Source organism: Oncorhynchus gorbuscha, linkage group LG08, assembly GCF_021184085.1.
Source record: "Oncorhynchus gorbuscha isolate QuinsamMale2020 ecotype Even-year linkage group LG08, OgorEven_v1.0, whole genome shotgun sequence".
Taxonomy (NCBI): domain Eukaryota; kingdom Metazoa; phylum Chordata; class Actinopteri; order Salmoniformes; family Salmonidae; genus Oncorhynchus; species Oncorhynchus gorbuscha.
The window spans coordinates 58426986-58450294 of NC_060180.1; the positions used below are offsets into that span (position 1 = coordinate 58426986).

At 44.7% G+C, this 23309-nt stretch overlaps 1 protein-coding gene across 10 annotated transcripts in view; it reads right to left on the minus strand.

The window, feature by feature from the left end:
• Window positions 1-23309, minus strand: part of LOC124041906 (disco-interacting protein 2 homolog C-like) — a 260125-nt gene that overhangs the window by 89963 nt on the left and 146853 nt on the right. For 4 of the 10 annotated variants that reach the window (XM_046360053.1, XM_046360050.1, XM_046360052.1 and 1 more), the window contains 5 exons: window positions 19779-19889; window positions 17962-18114; window positions 12633-12848; window positions 9750-9932; window positions 2762-2896 (listed from right to left, as the gene is read on the minus strand). In XM_046360053.1, the coding sequence (XP_046216009.1) occupies window positions 2762-2896; window positions 9750-9932; window positions 12633-12848; window positions 17962-18114; window positions 19779-19889 (798 nt within the window). The remainder of the gene's footprint in view (window positions 1-2761; window positions 2897-9749; window positions 9933-12632; window positions 12849-17961; window positions 18115-19778; window positions 19890-23309) is intronic. The other 6 variants (XM_046360051.1, XM_046360049.1, XM_046360056.1 and 3 more) reach the window with 6 other exon arrangements.

Consider the following 23309-nt stretch of genomic DNA (forward strand, 5'->3'; position numbering starts at 1 on the left):
TATCAGAACAAACTGACATGACACCATGACACAGACATATTAGAACAAACTGACATGACACCATTATATCAAAACAAACTGACATGACACCATCATATCAAAACAAACTGACATGACACCATGACACACACATATTAGAACAAACTGACATGACACCATCATATCAAAACAAACTGACATGACACCATCATATCAAAACAAACTGACATGACACCATCATATCAAAACCAACTGACATGACACCATGACACAGACATATTAGAACAAACTGACATGACACCATCATATCAAAACAAACTGACATGACACCATCATATTAAAACAAACTGACATGACACCATCATATCAAAACAAACTGACATGACACCATCATATCAGAACAAACTGACATGACACCATGACACAGACATATTAGAACAAACTGACATGACACCATTATATCAAAACAAAATGACATCACACCAACGTATCAGAACAAACTGACATGACACCATCATATCAAAACAAACTGACATGACACCAACATATCAGAACAAACAGACATGACACCATGACACCATCATGACACCATGACACAGACATATCGGAACAAACTGACATGACACAGACATATCGGAACAAACTGACATGACACAGACATATCGGAACAAACTGACATGACACCATCATATCAAAACAAACAGACATGACACAGACATATCGGAACAAACTGACATGACACAGACATGTCGGAACAAACTGACATGACACCAACATATCAAAACAAACTGACATGAGACCAAGACACAAACATATCAGAACAAACTGACATGACACCAACATATCAAAACAAACTTACATGATACCAACATATCAGAACAAACTGACATGACACAGACATATCGGAACAAACTGACATGACACTATCATATCAAAACAAACAGATATGACACAGACATATCGGAACAAACTGACATGACACCAACATATCAAAACAAACTTACATGACACAGACATATCAAAACAAACAGACATGACACAGACATATCGGAACAAACTGACATGACACCATCATATCAAAACAAACAGACATGACACAGACATATCGGAACAAACTGACATGACACCAACATATCAGAACAAACAGACATGACACCAACATATCAGAACAAACAGACATGACACAGACATATCGGAACAAACTGACATGACACCAACATATCAGAACAAACAGACATGACACCAACATATCAGAACAAACAGACATGACACCATCATACCAAAACAAACTGACATGACACCATGACACAGACATATCGGAACAAACTGACATGACACAGACATATCGGAACAAACTGACATGACACCATGACACCAAAACAAAATGACATGACACCATGACACCATCATATCAAAACAAACTGACATGACACCATGACACCAACATATCGGAACAAACGGACATGACACCATGACACAGACATATCAGAACAAACTGACATGACACCATCATATCAAAACAAACTGACATGACACCATGACACCAACATATCGGAACAAACGGACATGACACCATGACACCAACATATCAAAACAAACTGACATGACACCATGACACAAACATATCAAAACAAACTGACATGACACCATGACACAAACATATCAAAACAAACGGACATGACACCATGACACAAACATATCAAAACAAACTGACATGACACCATGACACAAACATATCAAAACAAACGGACATGACACCATGACACCAACATATCGGAACAAACGTACATGACACCATGACACAGACATATCAGAACAAACTGACATGACACCATGACACAGACAAATCAGAACAAACTGACATGACACCATGACACCAACATATCAGAACAAACTGACATGACACCATGACACCAACATATCAGAACAAACTGACATGACACCATGACACAGACATATCAGAACAAACTGACATGACACCATGACACCAACATATCAGAACAAACTGACATGACACCATCATATCAAAACAAACGTACATGACACCATGACACAGACAAATCAGAACAAACTGACATGACACCATGACACAGACATATCAGAACAAACTGACATGACACCATGACAGAGACATATCAAAACAAACTGACATGACACCATGACAGAGACATATCAGAACAAACTGACATGACACCATCATATCAGAACATACTGACATGACACCATGACACAGACATATCAGAACAAACTGACATGACACCATGACACCAACATATCAGAACAAACTGACATGACACCATCATATCAAAACAAACGTACATGACACCATGACACAGACAAATCAGAACAAACTGACATGACACCATGACACAGACATATCAGAACAAACTGACATGACACCATGACAGAGACATATCAAAACAAACTGACATGACACCATGACAGAGACATATCAGAACAAACTGACATGACACCATCATATCAGAACATACTGACATGACACCATGACACAGACATATCAGAACATACTGACATGACACCATGACCCCAACATATCAAAACATACTGACATGATACCATAATATCAGAACATACTGACATGACACCATGACCCCAACATATCAAAACAAACTGACATGACACCATCATATCAAAACAAACTGACATGACACCATCATATCAAAACAAACTGACATGACACCATGACACCATCATATCAAAACAAACTGACATGACACCATGACACCATCATATCAAAACAAACTGACATGTGTGTACTCACCATCTCCGGTCTCCATGAGCTCTGCATTGCCGTATTTGGGCGTGGCCCTGGATGCTGTGGTGGAGCCTTGGGGTCTCTCCACCTGTATGGAGTCTGTGGTGTAGCCGGTGACATCTGGAGGGGTAGAGTGGTTCTCTGGATGTGAGGAGAGGCAAGGTGAAGGAAGCCTGTTACTGTTAGTCCCCCCAGCCCTCAGCCCTATAGCTAACCAAGGGCCACAGGCTGCCATAGCCAAGCCAGCACAACAGTAAGGAGAGGAGGGAAGAGAAGGACTGCCTCTCAAATGGTACCCTACTCCTTGTATAGTGGACTACTGTTGGACACGGTTCATACATACCAGATCCGTATACGCCCTGGTCAAAAGTAGTGCACTATATAGGGAATATGGTTCCATTTGGGATGAAACCTAGGATGGGAGGAGGCACGGGGGCAAGGGTCCAAGGACACAGGGCACACAGACGGAGGGAGGCCACAGGGGTTAGTCAGGTCAGGAGGCGCATGCATCCAGACAAGTGTTCCCGGGTGCAGAATAGACAGACAATGGTTAACTCCAGTAAAAGTCGATTTGAGGAAGGAGAGTGATTGATATGCTGCTGTGCTGGGTTTCTCTTGGTACTTCCACAGTTCCATAGACCTCAGCCCTTATCAATTGATCTGTTTTAAAATCATAGAGAAAAGTGTTTCATGTCACCTCATTTTCATTCAAGGACCTCTCTTGCATGTTTTCTTTTGAACTCAGATTTGAGGTGTATGAAAACACCTAAGTCCATCCACTCCACAAGGGATGCAACTCTGCAACCACCCAAAACCTATTTTCATCTTTATGAAAATGTCATCTTAACTTTATCTAAGATGATAGATGACCGCTTGGGCCAGTAACCAAAAGGCCGTTGAGCAAGGCAGTTAACGCCCAACAACAACTGCTCCCCGGGCGCCAATGATGTGGACGTTAATTACGGCAGCCCTCCGCACCTCTCTGATCCAGAGACACATTTGGGTCGAATGCATTCAGTTGTGCAACTGACTAGGTATCCCTATACCCTTTCCTAATATTTTGGCAATGTTACATTTGTGAACTAGGCCTTTAGCTTCACATACGTCTCTGCTACGTGTGTGAGGTTGAATGTGTGGGAGCACACTGTAACATATACAAATATCTATGACAACAGTTTCAAATAAACTAATGCTGTGAATTAAGTTGTCCAAGCTGACACTTGCATGTCCCCCACAACAAAACAAAGCAGCCATCCGCTAGGTTTTTGGTAAACAGCTAAGAGACGGAGTAAAACAAGCTTATAGTTTGGGTTCCAATGGGGTAAGCAAATTTAACTAAGCTCATGATCATTAAAGCATTTATAAATTATATTATTGTCCAAAAATAGATTTTTACCAATCCAAGATTGCCCCAGTACTGGAGCTGCAGGAGATTCGATGCACTTCATGAAACTGTGTTTTTAATCATTACCGCTCCCTCTTCAATCCCCTGGTCATAACATAATTCCCCCAAATGCTTCAACATTACATCATTGATGCAACACTTCCGCCTCTCCCTCTCTCTGAGACATCCCACATGTGACATCTATCCTTAAATTCACTGTAAAAAATAAATCATTTTTACTCTCCATCTCCCACTCGACACGTATCACTTTTCAGATTCTTTGAAGTGCCAGACGTTTTTGAAAGTCTAATCATGCCGTGAATTCTCATTTTCTTCCCATCATACCGACCTGGACAATGTCAAAAAGCATCAGCCGTTACTCTTTTCCCCTGCTAGACTTAGATTCTGATTGAAGTGGATGAGCGTGTGGAATCATTACAGACACTATTTGTGAAGAGAAACCACAAGGAACTTCCTTCACTGTCTTTCCTTTACATTTCAGGTGCTCCGGCTCAATCTCTCAGCTTTCCACTGTAAAACACTAAAGCCCCAGTCAAGGTCCATACATAAGCTAAAGTGGATCAAACACCGGTACTAGCTAACCATAGCACTCATCTATAAGGGCCGGTAACCACAAGTATGTGAGAGCAATCTCATTCATAGACCATCATACTGTCTGCTATGAGTAATCTTCCTTTCAGTGATAATTCATCATGTTAGATGAAGATGCCTATGGTTTTGTCCCAAACAGACACTGAATTCCCTATTTAGTGCACTATTGAGCACATAGACCTTTATGATAAGAGCTTCCTATAGCTGATTTAACTTTATTTATTTATGGACAAAGAATGTGTCATCACCTTCCATCAATTCCCATAGGGCTCTGTTCAAAACTAGTGCACTATATAGGCAATAGGATGCCATTTGGGACGCAGGTATATATTCTTACCACCAGTGTACATGTGAGGTTAGATAAAGAGATCAATGAGAGAGGGAAAGCGCTCCAGAGCCCAATAGGTTAAACAAGACTCGCATTGACAATGTTAGACCAAGTACAACATTACTGCCACTCCCACTTAGCCTCTTCCTTTCACTCTTTACCTGTCTTTACCCTCTCCCCCCTACCTCCCCATCTCCCTCCCTTTCTCTCACTCACACCCTGCCCATCTCCCTCCCTACATGAGGCGGCACCCAACTGGCCCAGCGTCATCTGGGTTGGGGGAGGGTTTGGCCAGCCAGGATGTCCTTGTCCCATCGCATTGTAGCGACTCCTGTGGGTTGGGCCGGGCGCATGCACGCTGACTATGGTCGCCACTTGTACGGTGTTTCCTCCGACACATTGGTGTGGCTGGCTTCCGGGTTAAGCAAGCAGTGTGTCAAGAACAGTGCGGCTTGGCAGGGTTGTGTTTCGGAGGATGCATGGCTCTCAACCTTCGCATCTCCCGAGTTCACACGGGAGTTGCAGCGATGGGACAAGACTAACTACCAATCGGATATCACGAAATTGGGGATGGAAAAAAAACAGCAAAAAGGCTGAATAAACATATTTTTGTTTCAACTTTATATAACCAGGTAGGCTAGTTGAGAACAAGTTCTCATTTGCAACTGCGACCTGGCCAAGATAAAGCATAGCAATTCGACGCAAACAACACAGAGTTACACATGGAATAAACAAAACTTAGTCAATAATACAGTAGAACAAAAGAAAACAAAAAGTCTATATACAGTGAATGCAAATGAGGTAAGAGTTAAGGGAGTTAAGGCAATAAATAGGCCACGGTGGCGAAGTAATTACAATATAGCAATTAAACACTGGAATGGGAGATGTGCAGAAGATGAATGTCCAAGTAGAGCTACTGGGGTGCAAAGGAGCAAGATAAATAAATACAGTATTGGGATGAGGTAGGTAGATAGATGGGCTGTTTACAGATGGGCTATGTACAGGTGCAGTGATCTGTGAGCTGCTCTGACAGCTGGTGCTTAAAGCTGGTGAGGGAGATATGCATCTCCAACTTCAAAGATTTTTGCAGTTCGTTCCAGTCATTGGCGGCAGAGAACTGGAAGGAAAGACGACCAAAGGAGGAATTGGCTTTGGGGGTGACCAATGAGATATACCTGCTGGAGTGTGCTAAGAGTGGGTGCTGCTATGGTGACCAGTGAGCTGAGATAAGGCGGGGCTTTAGCTAGCAGAGACTTCTAGATAACCTGTAGCCAGTGGGTTTAGCGACGAGTATGAAGCGAGGGCCAACCAACGAGAGCGTACAGGTCGCAATGGTGGGTAGTGTATGGGGCTTTGGTGACAAAACGGATGGCACTGTGATAGACTGCATCTAGTTTGTTGAGTAGAATGTTGGAGACTATTTTATAGATGACATCACCAAAGTTGAGGATCGGTAGTATGGTCAGTTTTACGAGGGTATGTTTGGCAGCATGAATGAAGGATGCTTTGCTGCGATATAGGAAGCCAATTTTAGATTTGATTTTGGATTGGAGATGCTTAATGTGAGTCTGCAAGGAAAGTTTACAGTCTAACCAGACACCTAGGTATTTGTAGTTGTCCACGTATTCTAAGTCAGAGCCGTCCAGAGTACTGATGCTGGACGGGCGGGCAGGTGCGGGCAGTGATCTGTTGAATAGCATGCATTTAGTTTTACTTGCATTTAAGAGCAGTTGGAGGCCACGGAAGGAGAGTTGTATGGCATTGAAGCTCATCTGGAGGTTAGTTAACACAGTGTCCAAAGAGGGGCCAGAAGTATACAGAATGGTGTCATCTGCGTAGAGGTGTATCAGAGAATCACCAGCAGCAAGAGCAACATCAATGATGTATACAGAGAAGAGAGTCGGCCTGAAAATTGAACCCTGTGGCACCCCCATAGAGACTGTCAGAGGTCCGGACAACACTGAACTCTATCAGAGAAGTAGTTGTTAAACCAGGCTATCGAGTCTGCCAATAAGAATGTGGTGATTGACAGAGTCGAAAGCCTTGGCCAGGTCGATGAATATGGCTGCACAGTAATGTCTCTTATCGATGGCAGTTATGATGTCGTTTAGGACCTTGAGCGTGGCTGAGGTGCACCCGTGACCAGCTCTGAAACCAGATTGCATAGCAGAGAAGGTACGGTGGGATTCAAAATGGTTGGTAATCTGTCTGTTAACTTGGATTTCGAAGACCTTAGAAAAACAGGGTAGGATAGATATAGGTCTGTAGCAGTTTGGGTCTAGAGTGTCACCCCCTTTGAAGAGGGGGATGACCGCGAAAGCTTTCCAATCTTTGGGAGTCTCAGACGATAAGAAAGAGAGGTTGAACAGGCTAGTAATAGGGGTTGCAACAATTTCAGAAGATAATATTTGAAAGAGAGAGTCCAGATTGTCTAGGGGGGGGGGGGACCCTATTCCACTACTTTTGACCAGCGCTATATAGCGGGGGGGAGACAGCGAGAAAAAGATAAATGCTTCTCCATGACTGAGTGAGACTGAGACAATGCTAGGCTAGCTAGCTACCAGCTGCAATAACAGAGGTTGTTGACACTTAGATTTGACTTCTGCTATCAGAATACGAAGGTAGCATTGAAAAGTCGCCTTGTTGTCTGATTGTGTTCAGATCTGGCTGACCACTCCGGGAGGGGGACAGGGATGCATTGCGTGTGGATTTCTAAAAGCACACACAGTGGGGACGTCATCAGCACTCCTCTCACAAGTCGCCAGAAAACTTGTGTTTTGAGACGAGAGGCATTTTTTCATTATAACGTTGGAGGAAATACGTTCCTAGCGTGTGAGGAACATGTTTGCTGGCCTCATAAATACTAGCTAATATTAAGAAAAACATGTTTTTGTTTGGCTAGAGTTATGCTAACCCGTTTGCAATCCCTTTAGCGTTGCTTGCTAGCTTCAGAGGTTAGCTGGCTAGTTAGCTACAGTATTTAGCAACTGCCATTTTTGTTGTGTTATCTTATTTAGCCTATTTCACTGTTTGTATACTAGCATTTGATTATAGCGTGGGAATAGGGAATCCGGACACAGTAGACATATTTAAATGTAGGTGTAGATGCATGACGCTTTTGGAATTCCATGATCAGAACTCTATGATCAGAGCTAAAGCTGCATGATCAGAACTCAATGCTAAAAGCTGGATGAACTGTCAAGTCTAGACACGGCCAGAATGCTTTCTCCAGACATATTGATATTTGCATGTCCTACCAGCAGCTCAAGCATGCTAATGATATAGGAAGGGGTGCTCTTTGTACATAACATCTGTTTACCTGAGCCAGAGTGAACAATTAGACACTGGCCAACAGTACTAAACAGGCAGTGAGAGACTAAGGCTGTTTCCCAAAAGAAACCCTATTCCACTATTTTTGACCAGCGCTATATAGCGGACTATATAGGCAATAGGGTGTTATTTGGGATTATAAACAGTGTACAAAACACCTTCCTAATATTGACTTGCCCCCACCCCCCTCTCCTTTTATAGCTCAACACCTACAGAAACAATAATGAGCTATAGGGAATCCAGTGACAGCTTGACTACAGTACACGACGGCAGGCGGAGAAAGAAACACTGAACTACAATGGGATCTATGGATCGTCACATAGGCTGCGTTCCAAGCTGACTACATTGCAGACGCAAGCCATATTTCACAATGCATGGAAAGGTGCATCGTCTGCAATGTAGAACGCAACCATAGACTGCAAAACATCATTCCATTAGGAATAGGAACCCCTTCCAGAATGATGTTAATGGTTATGTGGTGTTCTCAGACATTGATTATAGTCTGGACCAGGCCTTTGTTTTCAGAACATTCATCTACTTCCACCCGAGGGATTGTAGAATCCCTTTCTTTCCTCTAGTTGTTACATACAGAGGGATAACTCATTTCACTAATTCACTCTCCCCGCCAAATAGTGACTGTTGGAATAATGGATGGGTTCAATCAAGGCATTCTTCAATGCTGGTTCAGTGGGTTCTTTAAGCATCGAGCAGAGTTTTGGCACTGAAAAGTACAACTCAAAGGGCATTTTAAACAGACTATTTAAAACAATGAGGCACCTGGCTAAAGTTCAGATTCAAAGTGTACCCTCCCGACTACCCAATAAAAAACTCAGGGATTGGGAGAGCAGGGAGTGTCTAAAATCAAACAACATATATTACAACAAGCACCACCTCCACATAACTGGAGCAGCCATCCATCTGCTTTGTGTCAAAGACAAAAAGCATTCTTGAACATGCAGTCTCTTATCTTGCCCAGCAAATAAATACATGTATTTCTCACCATTAGATCAATACATATTTCACAGCCATGAAAGCAACCAAAACTACCTTACCGGTTTCCTGCAATATTGATGTTGATTTTCCATCAACACCGTGGCTCTCACCCACAAAGGGTACTCCACACACTCTGATTCATACGATCACAGTACTCATTAGCCAAAGCTATCCATGGGTTAGCATTACTTCTCTTCTCCCAGCTTTTCACACAACTGTAGCTAGAGCAAGACACCACTTTGACATTGAACGCCACAATTGATCATGAGAAAGCAAATGGGTGCGGGGCTGCGGCTAGAGCAGGGCAGGGAGGGGTTGACTGCCCCCCTGCACGGTGGGATACTGACCCTGCTTCTCCAAGGGGGGCTGCTGCCAGATGAGCTCCGATCCACCTGATCCAAACTCACAGGACCGCCTCACCACAGGACCAGGACATGAGTTCCCATTCTCTACTGTGACTGGGGCTGGTGTGCCCAGGAGAGCTGGGGCCTTCCTAGTTTTCCTCTTCAGAGAGAGGTGAGCAATGGGCCCTGCGTGTGAGGAGGGGAAAACCAGAACCTTAAATCCAGACTACGGCAACCACACAGGGCCAAACCAAGTCACTACTGTAGCCAGATGGAGGGAAGACACACTACAGGGTCTCTCTGCAGGAGGCATCAGCCATATGGAGGGGAAATATAATCTGTGTTTCAAATGGCACCCTATTGATTTTATAGTGCACTAGTTCTGACCAGCTCTAGTCAAAAGTAGTGAACTCAAAATGAAATAGGGTGCAATTTAAGACACATCCATAGATGTGGGTGGCGAGGTGTATGGAGAAAAGCAACTTAATCTACACAGGCAGGCAGAACCACACTGATGGGAAGGGAGGGAGGGAGAAGGGATGAAGGGAAGGAAAATGCTTTTTCTTTAGCCTTTTAAAAAGCCAACACACACGGGAGCTGGTTTGTTTTGGCCTCTAATGGGAGCCAAGAGGGAAATCAGATCCGTAACATTCACACACACAGGAAAGGATATCCTCCTCTGAAATACACACCTAGTGGAGAGAGACATACAAACATCATGCTATGTTGTGACAACAAAACGCTATTTGAATGTCATGGAAACACCTCTTAAAACCAAGGCTTTAGAGAGTTACTCATAAAGTTACTAATACACATTTCAAAGTAATGGTAGCAGGAGGAGGGACTGGCACAAACACCAGATAAACATCACATCTCAGTGTTTAAAATGTCTCTTCAATGAGTAGAAGAAGCCAATCAGCAGTTGGCTACTAGCGGTGTCTGCGACCCAACTGTCACAGCACCCTACTCCCAACACTGCGCATTACTTCAGACTGTCCGCAAGCTGTGTCTACCTGACAGGAGCCTCAATGTGGTGTCTGTTCTGTGCTTTGTCTCTGGTAGCCATTAACTCTGGTAGCCATCAAACTTGTGTCAGCAGCATGAAAACAGACTAGCCACTAGAACAGTTTACACAGACAACATTGGAGAACAGCAGTTCATGGTCATAGCTCTTTTAAGTATGGTTGTTTTGTTATTTTGTCCTTCAGTTGACATGTATTATGCAGTGACTACAACTAAGGGGTTAACTAAGTCTAGGGTATAAGAAGATAAACCAAAGTGAGAGCTTCTCTTCGTGAGGAGGATGGCCTGCATGCAAGTAAAAAGAAAGCAAATATTTCCACACAGGAAGCATTGCAGGCTGGTGTTGTGTGCATGCCTTAGGGGTGGGAACATTAAAGGAAGGTACAGGATAGGTGATGTGAGCAGCGCACACACACGAATGTAATGTACATACATAATGTGGGGGTGTTGATAGAGAACGCCAACAACAGGGATACTTTTCCCACATTTTGTCATGTTACAGCCTGAATTTTGATTTATTAACTTGAGATTTTGTGTCACTGGCCTACACACAATACCCCATAATGTGAAAATTGAATTATGTTTTTTAGAAGTGTTTACAAATTACTTAAAAATGAAAAGCTGAAATGTCTTGAGTCAATAAGTATTCAACTCCTTTGTTGTGGCAAAATAAATTGCATAACAATCCACATAAGTTGCATGGACACACTGTGTGCAATAATAGTGTTTAACATGATTTTTGAATGACTACCTCGTCTTTGTACACCACACATACAATTATTTGTAAGGTCCCTCAGTCGAGCAGTGAATTTCAAACATAGATTCAACCACAAAGACCAGTGAGGATTTCCAATGCCTCGCAAAGAAGAGCACCTATTGGTAGATGGGTAAAAAAAAACCTGACATTTGAATACCCCTTTGAGCATGGTGAAGTTATTAATTACACTTCGGATGGTGTATCAATACACCCAGTCACTACAAAAATACAGCTGTCATTCCAAACTCAGTTGCCGGAGAGGAAGGAAACCGCTCAGGGATTTCACCATGAGGCCAATGGTAACTTTAAAACAGTTAGAGTTGAATGGCTGTGATAGGACATAACTGAGGATGGCTCAACTACATTGTAGTTACTCTACAATACTAACCTAAATGACAGTGAAAAGAAGGAAGCCTGTACAGAATATAAATATTCCAAAACATGCATCCTGTTCACAATAAGGCACTAAAGTAAAACTGCAAGAAATGTAGCGAAGAAATTAACTTTATGTCCAGAGTATAAAGCACTATTGTTCGGGGAAAATCCAACACATCACTGAGTACCACTCTTCAAATTTACATTTAGCATGGTGGTGGCTGCATCATGTTATGGGTATGCTTGTCATCTGCAAGGACTATGGATTTTTTTAGGGTAAAAATAAACGGATTAGAGCTAAGCAGAGGCAAAATCTGAGAAGAAACCTGGGATGTTTAAAGAATAATGTGCAAATATTGTACAATCCAAGTGTGAAAAGCTCTTAGACTTACCCAGAAAGACTCACAGCAGTAATCGCTACCAAATGTGATTCCAACATGTATTCGTGTGAATACTTATGTAAATGAGATATTTCTGTATTTCAGTTTCCATAAATTTGCAAACATTTCTAAAAACTTGTTTTCACTTTGTCATTATGGATTACTGTGTGTAGATGGGTGAGAAAATAAATACATTTGATCCATTTTCAATTCAGGTTTTAAAAATGAGGAATAAGTCAAAGGGTATGAATACTCTCTGCAGGCACTGTAAGTAAGACAAACATACCCTAACACACAGAGGTAGATACAAGTAGGTAAGCAAGGTTATAGTTGAAGGGTGGGTTTGTTTACCTGACTTACCGAGGTGTGTCTGGCCCATGACGTCTGCTAGCCGGCTGGCCGCCCCGCTCCCTCCGCTCTGCGTGGAGGAGGAGGAGGTGGTGGAGGAGGTGGTGGAGCCGTGGATTGCCCTGCTGATCCAGTTCTCCATGTTGATGCTGCCCTGGCTGGAGGTGGGTGTGCCCTCACCCTGCATGGAGCCCTCTTCCTCCGAGCCTGACGACGTGTCTGGAGAGAGGGGGGAGTGGAGCAGAGAGGAAGAGAGGGTTTACACACAGCAGGGAAACACACACATGAACAGAATTACATACGCGCACACACAAACAACTGCATGTCACTGTCGGACATTTGCACAACAAATAGATACTAAACTCTGTCATGGCCCTGAGGGGATTTCCCCTCCCCCTAACATACCCCCTCCACACCTGATTCAGAGGGGTTGGATTAAATGCGGAAGACACATTTGGGTTGAATGCATTCAGTTGTTTAACTGTCTAGGTATCCTCTTTCCTATTCCCCTCCTCCCCACCTATACAGTGGATACAGGTGTGTCCACAGAAGGCATGCCAATCAGAGAGTTGACAGACACCTGATCCTGACAATGAGGGGGAGAATGGCTTCCTTCCACAGTATCAGAGTCAGACTGTAGGAACACTACATCCCCTACAGCCCTACAGCCCTACATAACACTACAGCCCCTGCTACCCTACAGAACCCTACTGTCATCTACTGCCCTACAGAACCATACAGCCCTACAGCCCCCTTCTGCCCTACAGAACCCTACTGTCCTCTACTGCACTACAGAACCCTACAGCCCTACAGAACCCTACAGCCCCCTCGAGAAACCTACTGCCCCATACAGAACCCTACAGCCCCCTACAGAACTCTACTGCCCCCTACAGAACCCACAGCCCCAGAACCTCTCACCATTAGGCTTATTCACTACCATGAACCGAAATCCACCGCAACACACAGACATAGTCTCAGCACAAACACTCTTAGATCATCCACTCTGTTCTGTTAATATCACAACTCCTCACCCAGGGATGTTTTTAGCTCTAGTCTGTCGTAGTGGCTCAGTCTGGGGATGAGTGAATGTGATTCTTTGTGTGCTTAATTTTGCATATGTTTTACATACTGTGTCAGGACTGGGCTGTCTGCCTGTGGGCCGGGCCAAGGGAGGGGAACATGACGACTCATTTCAGAACGAACTACTGAGAGAGATAAACAACAGAGGTGTGTGTGTGTGTGTGTGTGTGTGTGTGTGTGTGTGTGTGTGTGTGTGTGTGTGTGTGTGTGTGTGTGTGTGTGTGTGTGTGTGTGTGTGTGTGTGTGTGTGTGTGTGTGTGTGTGTGTGTGTGTGTGTGTGTGTGTGTGTGTGTGTGTGTGTGATACAGTGGCCTCAAACCTGAAACATTGACCTTTTCTAAAAAATAAAATAAAAATCTGCATGGACTAACTTTGTAAAAGGTGTCAATTTACTTAATGGGTTTTATGAGTGGACATAAAATATAAGTTTGTCTTTTCTAGGCCAGACTAAACGTACACAGTAAATGCCCACTGTCTTTCCTGGTGACAGCAGTGAGAGAGACGGTAACCTTTGCTGGGCTGAGGGAGGTCTCCTCCAGCATGCAGCATACATGTATTACATAAAAATGATAGGATCTCTATGGCTCCAACACCCTGCAGGCCACTGGGGTTTCATCTGCCCACAGGGATGTCTGCTGAAGCCTGTGAAATGAAGCCAAAAGGGGGTAGACTAGGGCAACAACACTGGCAGCTCTGCCCTGCCATTGGCCATTTGCTTGATTGGCCAACGCTATGTAGAGTGCTGCCTGATAGGCCAGAGGTGTTGTCAGTATGCAGTGTCAGTCAAATTGGTGACAGCTGTCAGTCAGCAGAGCTCACACCTGGGCTCTCCTATGTTGTTGACACTGGGACAGATAAGAGTGTGTGTGTATATCGTATATAGCGTCCTGTTTTGAAAAAGACTACCCATGTATACAGTATAGTCTTAATACAGTACTGGACATCAGCATTTGATTTGCCAATCCTGTGCGCTTTCAATGTGGTCCTTCTGTAACTCAGTTGGTAGAGCATGGCGCTTGTAACGCCAGGGTAGTGGGTTCGATCCCCGGGACCACCCATACGTAGAATGTATGCACACATGACTGTAAGTCGCTTTGGATAAAAGTGTCTGCTAAATGGCATATATTATTATTCAATGTTCATTACTTTGATTATGCTTCTTCTGCTGAGGCTGATAAGGTGTTGTGATACACGCACGCACGCACGCACGCACGCACGCACGCACGCACGCACGCACGCACGCACGCACTTAGATGGGAATAGAGGCAGAGGCTTTTGACCTGCTGGTCAAAACTATATAGTGATATAGGGAATAGGGAGTTATTTTGGGACACAGACATGTACAAAATAAAATCGCCACACTAATTACTTACAAAGACAGACAAGAAAACAAATAAAGAGTGGAGTCCATATTGGAGTTGGCAGGTTGTGGAGGAATAGTGTGCTCCAATGGAATACTGCTGCTTGCCTTGCTTGGTATGATGGGTGTGTGTGGGACTTTTTCCCCACATGCACCCAGCCTCGCAGGCAGTCAGGCACAAACAACGCCAGCGCTCAAGGGGCTGTTCGCTCTGCCTAGAAGAATTGTGCGTCCTTATAAGAACTGTGCCTGCCCTGCTAATTTGGAATGATGTGAAAATGTGCTTGTGGCGATTCCTAAATGGATGTCAATTGTGTGTGTGTTCAGTAAATTAATCCCTGTAGAAGCCTCACTCCCAGCCTTCAGCACTAATGCAAATAAGATGGTCTCATATCGCTGTCACACGCCACGCCACTCCATAACACAGCTCTGTTCACGCCACACCACTCCATAACACACCTCTGTCCACGCCACACCACTCCATAACACACCTCTGTCCACGCCACACCACTCCATAACACACCTCTGTCCACGCCACGCCACTCCATAACACACCTCTGTCCACGCCACGCCACTCCATAACACACCTCTGTCCACGCCACGCCACTACATAACACAGCTCTGTCCACGCCACGCCACTCCATAACACAGCTCTGTCCACGCCACGCCACGCCACTCCATAACACACCTCTGTCCACGCCACGCCACTTCATAACACACCTCTGTCCACGCCACGCCACTCCATAACACACCTCTGTCCACGCCACGCCACTCCATAACACAGCTCTGTCCACACCACGCCACTCTATAACACACCTCTGTCCACGCCACGCCACTCCATAACACACCTCTGTCCACGCCACGCCACTCCATAACACACCTCTGTCCACGCCACGCCACTCCATAACACACCTCTGTCCACGCCACGCCACTCCATAACACACCTCTGTCCATGCCACGCCACTCCATAACACACCTCTGTCCATGCCACGCCACTCCATAACACACCTCTGTCCACGCCACGCCACTCCATAACATACCTCTGTCCACGCCACGCCACTCCATAACACACCTCTGTCCACGCCACGCCACTCCATAACACACCTCTGTCCACGCCACGCCACTCCATAACACACCTCTGTCCACGCCACGCCACTCCATAACACACCTCTGTCCACGCCACGCCACTCCATAACACACCTCTGTCCACGCCACGCCACTCCATAACACACCTCTGTCCACGCCACGCCACTCCATAACACAGCTCTGTCCACGCCACGCCACTCCATAACACACCTCTGTCCACGCCACACCACTCCATAACACACCTCTGTCCACGCCACACCACTCCATAACACACCTCTGTCCACGCCACGCCACTCCATAACACACCTCTGTCCACGCCACGCCACCCCATAACACAGCACTGTTCACTCCCTAACACAGCCCTCTCTCATAAAGACACTGTCCACTCCATAAACCCCTGGCTGGGTGGGGGTATGCCGTGTTACATTACTATAGCTATACAGTACAAAACAGGCGATGACGTCAACACCTTATTGCTGTTGTCAGTGATTTAGCACACAGCCAGATGTTGGTTAGTGGGATACGGCAAAGGGAGAAATGAGCTCTAGCATCTAACGTGCTAGTATTATTAACCATATACTCCTTCTATAAGCTGAGCATAAGAGTGATGGAGCAAAAGAGTCCCATATTCTCTATTTAGTGCACTGTGCACCCTCCGGGGCCCTGGTCAAAAGTAGTGCACTATATAGGGAATAGGGTATAGTTTGAGATGCAACTGAAGTCTGTAGTTCAGCTTTTATTTTCGACAAGGGTCTGGAACAGGTGACTGAAATTGATGGCAATCACAATTATCCTATAGAAGAAGGTCAAAATGGTCATCAATCAACTGTTTGTAGCCAGCATGAGCAACAGCTTCAAGTTGAGTGAACCCCTCCCATGGTCATCTATGACATCATGTCAGTACTAGCTTCTTTCTGCTCCTGTCACTGACAGACTGGGGACGTTTGATCTGTAACGTCTCTGGAGTGTCATCAACTCTAGTGCTAAAATACTACTGAACTGAAGTGTTAAATTGCTGCTGCATCTAAACGGATGCTATCCTAAAAAAGTATTCCTATATGCACAATATCAAGAGGAAACAACTTAGTCATACATTAACGTCAATTACGCTTTCATATTGACTCATTTAGTTGTAATTACATCCAGTCAAGAAATAACGTAGATACTCTTCAACAATGTATTTGTGATAAATTGATGTATTTCCAACCCAGGCTGATTGAACTGACCACACACACTGAGTATAACAAAAATGAGCAACACCTTCGTAATATTAAGTTGCACACACACACAATCCATGTCTTAACTGTCTCAAAGGCTTCAAAATCATTATTTAACCTGTCTCCTCCTATTCATCTACACTGATTCAAGTGGATTTAACAAGTGACATCAATAAGGGATCATAACTTTCACCTGGGTTCACCTGGTCAGTCTCATGGAAAGAGCAGCTGTTCTTAATGTTTTGTATCCAGAGTGTATACTTTTCTACTCTTCCTGATTGACTAGACATCAGATTAAACACACATTAGTGACACTGAATGAGTGAGTTAGTGAGGGGCAGGGAGAGGGACAGGGGCAGGGACAGGCCGGAGGCATATTCACGCCTCCAGGGTGAAGTTTCCCCTAGGTACAGATCTAGGATCAGTTTCCGCTCCCCCAATCCTAACCTAAACCATTAGTGGGAAAAATGCAAAACTGACCCAAGATCACGACCAGGGACAATGTCACCCTATATCAATCTTCAGACGTGCACACACACGCCACACACATACACAGTGCAGTGGAGCAGTCCCAGGCTGCTATGATTACCTTGGTGTCCTATATGTTCCTCACCTGGGGGAGTGTAGGCATCCATGGAGGACTGCACGACCAGGGAGCGGCGCTTGGAGGGCATGGGTACTGCCATTTTACCACGCTCCTTCTGTTTGGCCAGAGCCGCCTGCACAGCCTCTGTGTGGACATCTGCAAAACACACAGCGCAGGACAGACATGTTGGAAGACCCGACAAACTCCCAGATTCCAGGTTTATTGCGGGACAAATTAAATGAGTCTGTGGAATGTATATTTCACTAAACAATATATACTGTATATAATTAGAACAAGGACAACAATTACAGTATATATTGTTGCTAAAGTATATTATTTTAGAAAAGCATAGGCTTAGAAGATTGGGATGAAATAATCACTGTGAATGTAGCCGAAATACTACTTCAGAAGTTCCAAAGTGTATGTACAGTAACAAGCAACATTGTTCATTGTCGATACTCTCAAGGTGGTAGTTGTCTTCTTCTACACTGGGGACTTCACCGCTGTTGGCTTCTCACAAAAGCAAGACGACATCTCACTCTAAGGGGACTAATCTAACCAAACAAGAGGCTGATAAAACATTGTGCCGTAATGTAACTTATAAAAGATCGTAAAGAAAGAGTTTGGTTTTAGTGAGGAAAAACTATTGCCAGTAACCTATGCCCTTTATGTCTCGATGCTTTAGTGGCCCTGTTTAGTAACGGCCATTGAGAACAGACTCTGGTTGTATCCCAAATGGCACCCCATTCCTTTTCTAGTGCTCCACTTTGACCGGAGCCCTATGTACTCTGGTCAAAAGTAGTACACCACAAAGGGAATAGGGTGCCAATTGGGACGCATCCAAAGCCTTTGTGGTTGTCATGTATTCTTTAATTCAACATGCATCCTGATTCATAGGGCTGTATTCTAGGAACTTGTGTGCCCATTGGCTGCTCCCTCTATGTCTGGGTCTGAATAATGTCTCCAGACAACTGAAGCTTAATGTGAGATCATTGTGTCCAGCCCTATAATAGGCTATCATTAAGAGCATCAATAGCTGTGTGTAAAGCTAAGCACTGGTAAAATACAACAAAAACCATGATGCAAACCAACAGGAAGTATGGTGCCATTTGGGGCACAGAAATGTGTGTTTCTAAGACAAAGCTAGAACACAGTGCCAGAATCTGTGGCTGGTATGTTGAGTCATTTGTCTGCAAACCACAGAAATGATTAGCCTTTTGATATATAAATATATATAAAAAGATAGGTAGATAAAGATATATATATATATATTTATCTACCTATATAGAGAGAGAAAGAGGGAGCGAGAGAGAGTGAAATAGAAAAAGAACCTGGGGGGAGAGGGGGGAGAGAGAGAGGGTAGGGGAGACAGATGGATGGGTGGGTGGGTAACAAAGCAAGTGGTTCATTGGTCTAAATAGGAGTGATAAACAGCATTGGGGTGGTAAATAAAAAGCTTGTTTTTATGCATTTAGCATTAATAGCGAGACTAATAAAAAACAACGCTCTTGGTAAATCCAAATGAATTATGTTACCACAAACCAAATGTAATTTAGTGTTTAAAATGCAGTTCTCCATTAGTGCTTCTATACTGTCCTATAGTAACTGCCAAGTTGCTAACTGTACTTCAGGAAGACAACTCACAGAGCTGAATGTACAACCAGGTGCATGGTGAAAAAAGGGTATTCAAAATAGAAGAGAAACTACAGCACACTGGTAATACTGGGTTTTTGTAATTTGTATTAAGTTTCCAACTGTATACCATGAGCTTGAGTTTTGTGTTACTGTTTGTGATGTGTTGAAAGGTGTTTCTGGCATACCTGATCTGTAGCGTTCGTCCCGGGAGCCAGAGGAGCGGCGGCGGTGGTAGCGAGAGGAGGAGCCAGGGGTGACAGGAGTTCTCCTCTCGTGGGGCACAGAAGGATCCATCCCTTGGGGGGAGAGGGAGAAGACAGAGTTAACTACATTACAGCCTGACCACCATCAGCACTGTACCTGTTACTACAGTACAGCCTGACCACCATCACCTGTTACTACAGTACAGCCTGACCACCATCAGTACTGTACCTGTTACTACAGTACAGCCTGACCACCATCAGCACTGTACCTGTTACTACAGTACAGCCTGACCACCATCACCTGTTACTACAGTACAGCCTGACCACCATCACCTGTTACTACAGTACAGCCTGACCACCATCAGCACTGTACCTGTTACTACAGTACAGCCTGACCACCATCAGCACTGTACTTGTTACTACAGTACAGCCTGACCACCATCACCTGTTACTACAGTACAGCCTGACCACCATCAGCACTGTACCTGTTACTACAGTACAGCCTGACCACCATCACCTGTTACTACAGTACAGCCTGACCACCATCAGCACTGTACCTGTTACTACAGTACAGCCTGACCACCATCAGCACTGTACCTGTTACTACAGTACAGCCTGACCACCATCAGCACTGTACCTGTTACTACAGTACAGCCTGACCACCATCAGCACTGTACCTGTTACTACAGTACAGCCTGACCACCATCACCTGTTACTACAGTACAGCCTGACCACCATCAGCACTGTACCTGTTACTACAGTACAGCCTGACCACCATCACCTGTTACTACAGTACAGCCTGACCACCATCAGCACTGTACCTGTTACTACAGTACAGCCTGACCACCATCAGCACTGTACTTGTTACTACAGTACAGCCTGACCACCATCACCTGTTACTACAGTACAGCCTGACCACCATCAGCACTGTACCTGTTACTACAGTACAGCCTGACCACCATCACCTGTTACTACAGTACAGCCTGACCACCATCAGCACTGTACCTGTTACTACAGTACAGCCTGACCACCATCAGCACTGTACCTGTTACTACAGTACAGCCTGAACACCATCAGCACTGTACCTGTTACTACAGTACAGCCTGACCACCATCACCTGTTACTACAGTACAGCCTGACCACCATCAGCACTGTACCTGTTACTACAGTACAGCCTGACCACCATCACCTGTTACTACAGTACAGCCTGACCACCACAGCACTGTACCTGTTACTACAGTACAGCCTGACTACCATCAGCACTGTACCTGTTACTACAGTACAGCCTGACCACCATCAGCACTGTACCTGTTACTACAGTACAGCCTGACCACCATCACCTGTTACTACAGTACAGCCTGACCACCATCAGCACTGTACCTGTTACTACAGTACAGCCTGACCACCATCAACACTGCACCTGGTACTACAGTACAGCCTGACCACCATCAACACTGTACCTGTTACTACAGTACAGCCTGACCACTATCAGCACTGTACCTGTTACTACAGTACAGCCTGACCACCATCAGCACTGTACCTGTTACTACAGTACAGCCTGACCACCATCAGCACTGTACCTGTTACTACAGTACAGCCTGACCACCATCACCTGTTACTACAGTACAGCCTGACCACCACAGCACTGTACCTGTTACTACAGTACAGCCTGACTACCATCAGCACTGTACCTGTTACTACAGTACAGCCTGACCACCATCAGCACTGTACCTGTTACTACAGTACAGCCTGACCACCATCACCTGTTACTACAGTACAGCCTGACCACCATCAGCACTGTACCTGTTACTACAGTACAGCCTGACCACCATCAACACTGCACCTGGTACTACAGTACAGCCTGACCACCATCAACACTGTACCTGTTACTACAGTACAGCCTGACCACTATCAGCACTGTACCTGTTACTACAGTACAGCCTGACCACCATCAGCACTGTACCTGTTACTACAGTACAGCCTGCCCACCATCAGCACTGTACCTGTTACTACAGTACAGCCTGACCACCATCACCTGTTACTACAGTACAGCCTGACCACCATCAGCACTGTACCTGTTACTACAGTACAGCCTGACCACCATCACCTGTTACTACAGTACAGCCTGACCACCATCAGCACTGTACCTGTTACTACAGTACAGCCTGACCACCATCAGCACTGTACCTGTTACTACAGTACAGCCTGACCACCAACACTGTACCTGTTACTACAGTACAGCCTGACCACCATCAACACTGTACCTGTTACTACAGTACAGCCTGACCACTATCAGCACTGTACCTGTTACTACAGTACAGCCTGACCACCATCACCTGTTACTACAGTACAGCCTGACCACTATCAGCACTGTACCTGTTACTACAGTACAGCCTGACCACCATCACCTGTTACTACAGTACAGCCTGACCACCATCAGCACTGTACCTGTTACTACAGTACAGCCTGACCACCATCACCTGTTACTACAGTACAGCCTGACCACCATCAGCACTGTACCTGTTACTACAGTACAGCCTGACCACCATCAGCACTGTACCTGTTACTACAGTACAGCCTGACCACCATCAACACTGTACCTGTTACTACAGTACAGCCTGACCACCATCAACACTGTACCTGTTACTACAGTACAGCCTGACCACTATCAGCACTGTACCTGTTACTACAGTACAGCCTGACCACCATCAGCACTGTACCTGTTACTACAGTACAGCCTGACCACCATCACCTGTTACTACAGTACAGATGCAGTTCCCATGGGTGGTACAGAAAGAACAATGCAGACTCTATTTTGCGGTTTTTACACTTGTTTTTGGATACTACGTATTTGTTCCTGCCAAAACCAGCACCTGGATCTATACACACTGCTGTGCACAGAGGTTTCTCTTTCTTTTGTGCACGGTAGATACTAGCCTATCATAGATGATATTATGAGCATATAGTAGTGTAGTATACAGTAAAATCATTAAATGAATAGATGGACAAGGAAAATGAATTCATTATACTGTCTGCATCAAACCGAGTATGAGTATTATTTATTCTGACAGGCACCTGAACTCAACTTAATTTCACAATAGACTGTGAAACATCAACTGACATTATTGGACATTATTCTATTTTGTCTGGCAAGGGATTGTTAGGCTCAGTTAAAATGGAGGGTCCCAGCAATTAACCCTGTTTCATATTCAATCTATCAGGGGACTGGGTCCCTCAGCCTCTCATTCTACCTCCCAAATGACATCCTATTCTCTACATAGTGCACCATGTTTGAGCAGAGCCCTATGGGCCCTGGTCAAAAGTAGTGCACTTTATATGGAATAGGGTGCCATTTTGGACATAACCAGCCTCTCATTGTCAATTACAGCGCAGTGGCAATCAGCCCCTAAACCTGAACCTCAGCATGGAGCTCTTGATGAGATGATTTTCAGCGTAAATCCTAGGCTGTGGACACACAGAAACCAAACAAACACCCACCAGTTACTTTCATTT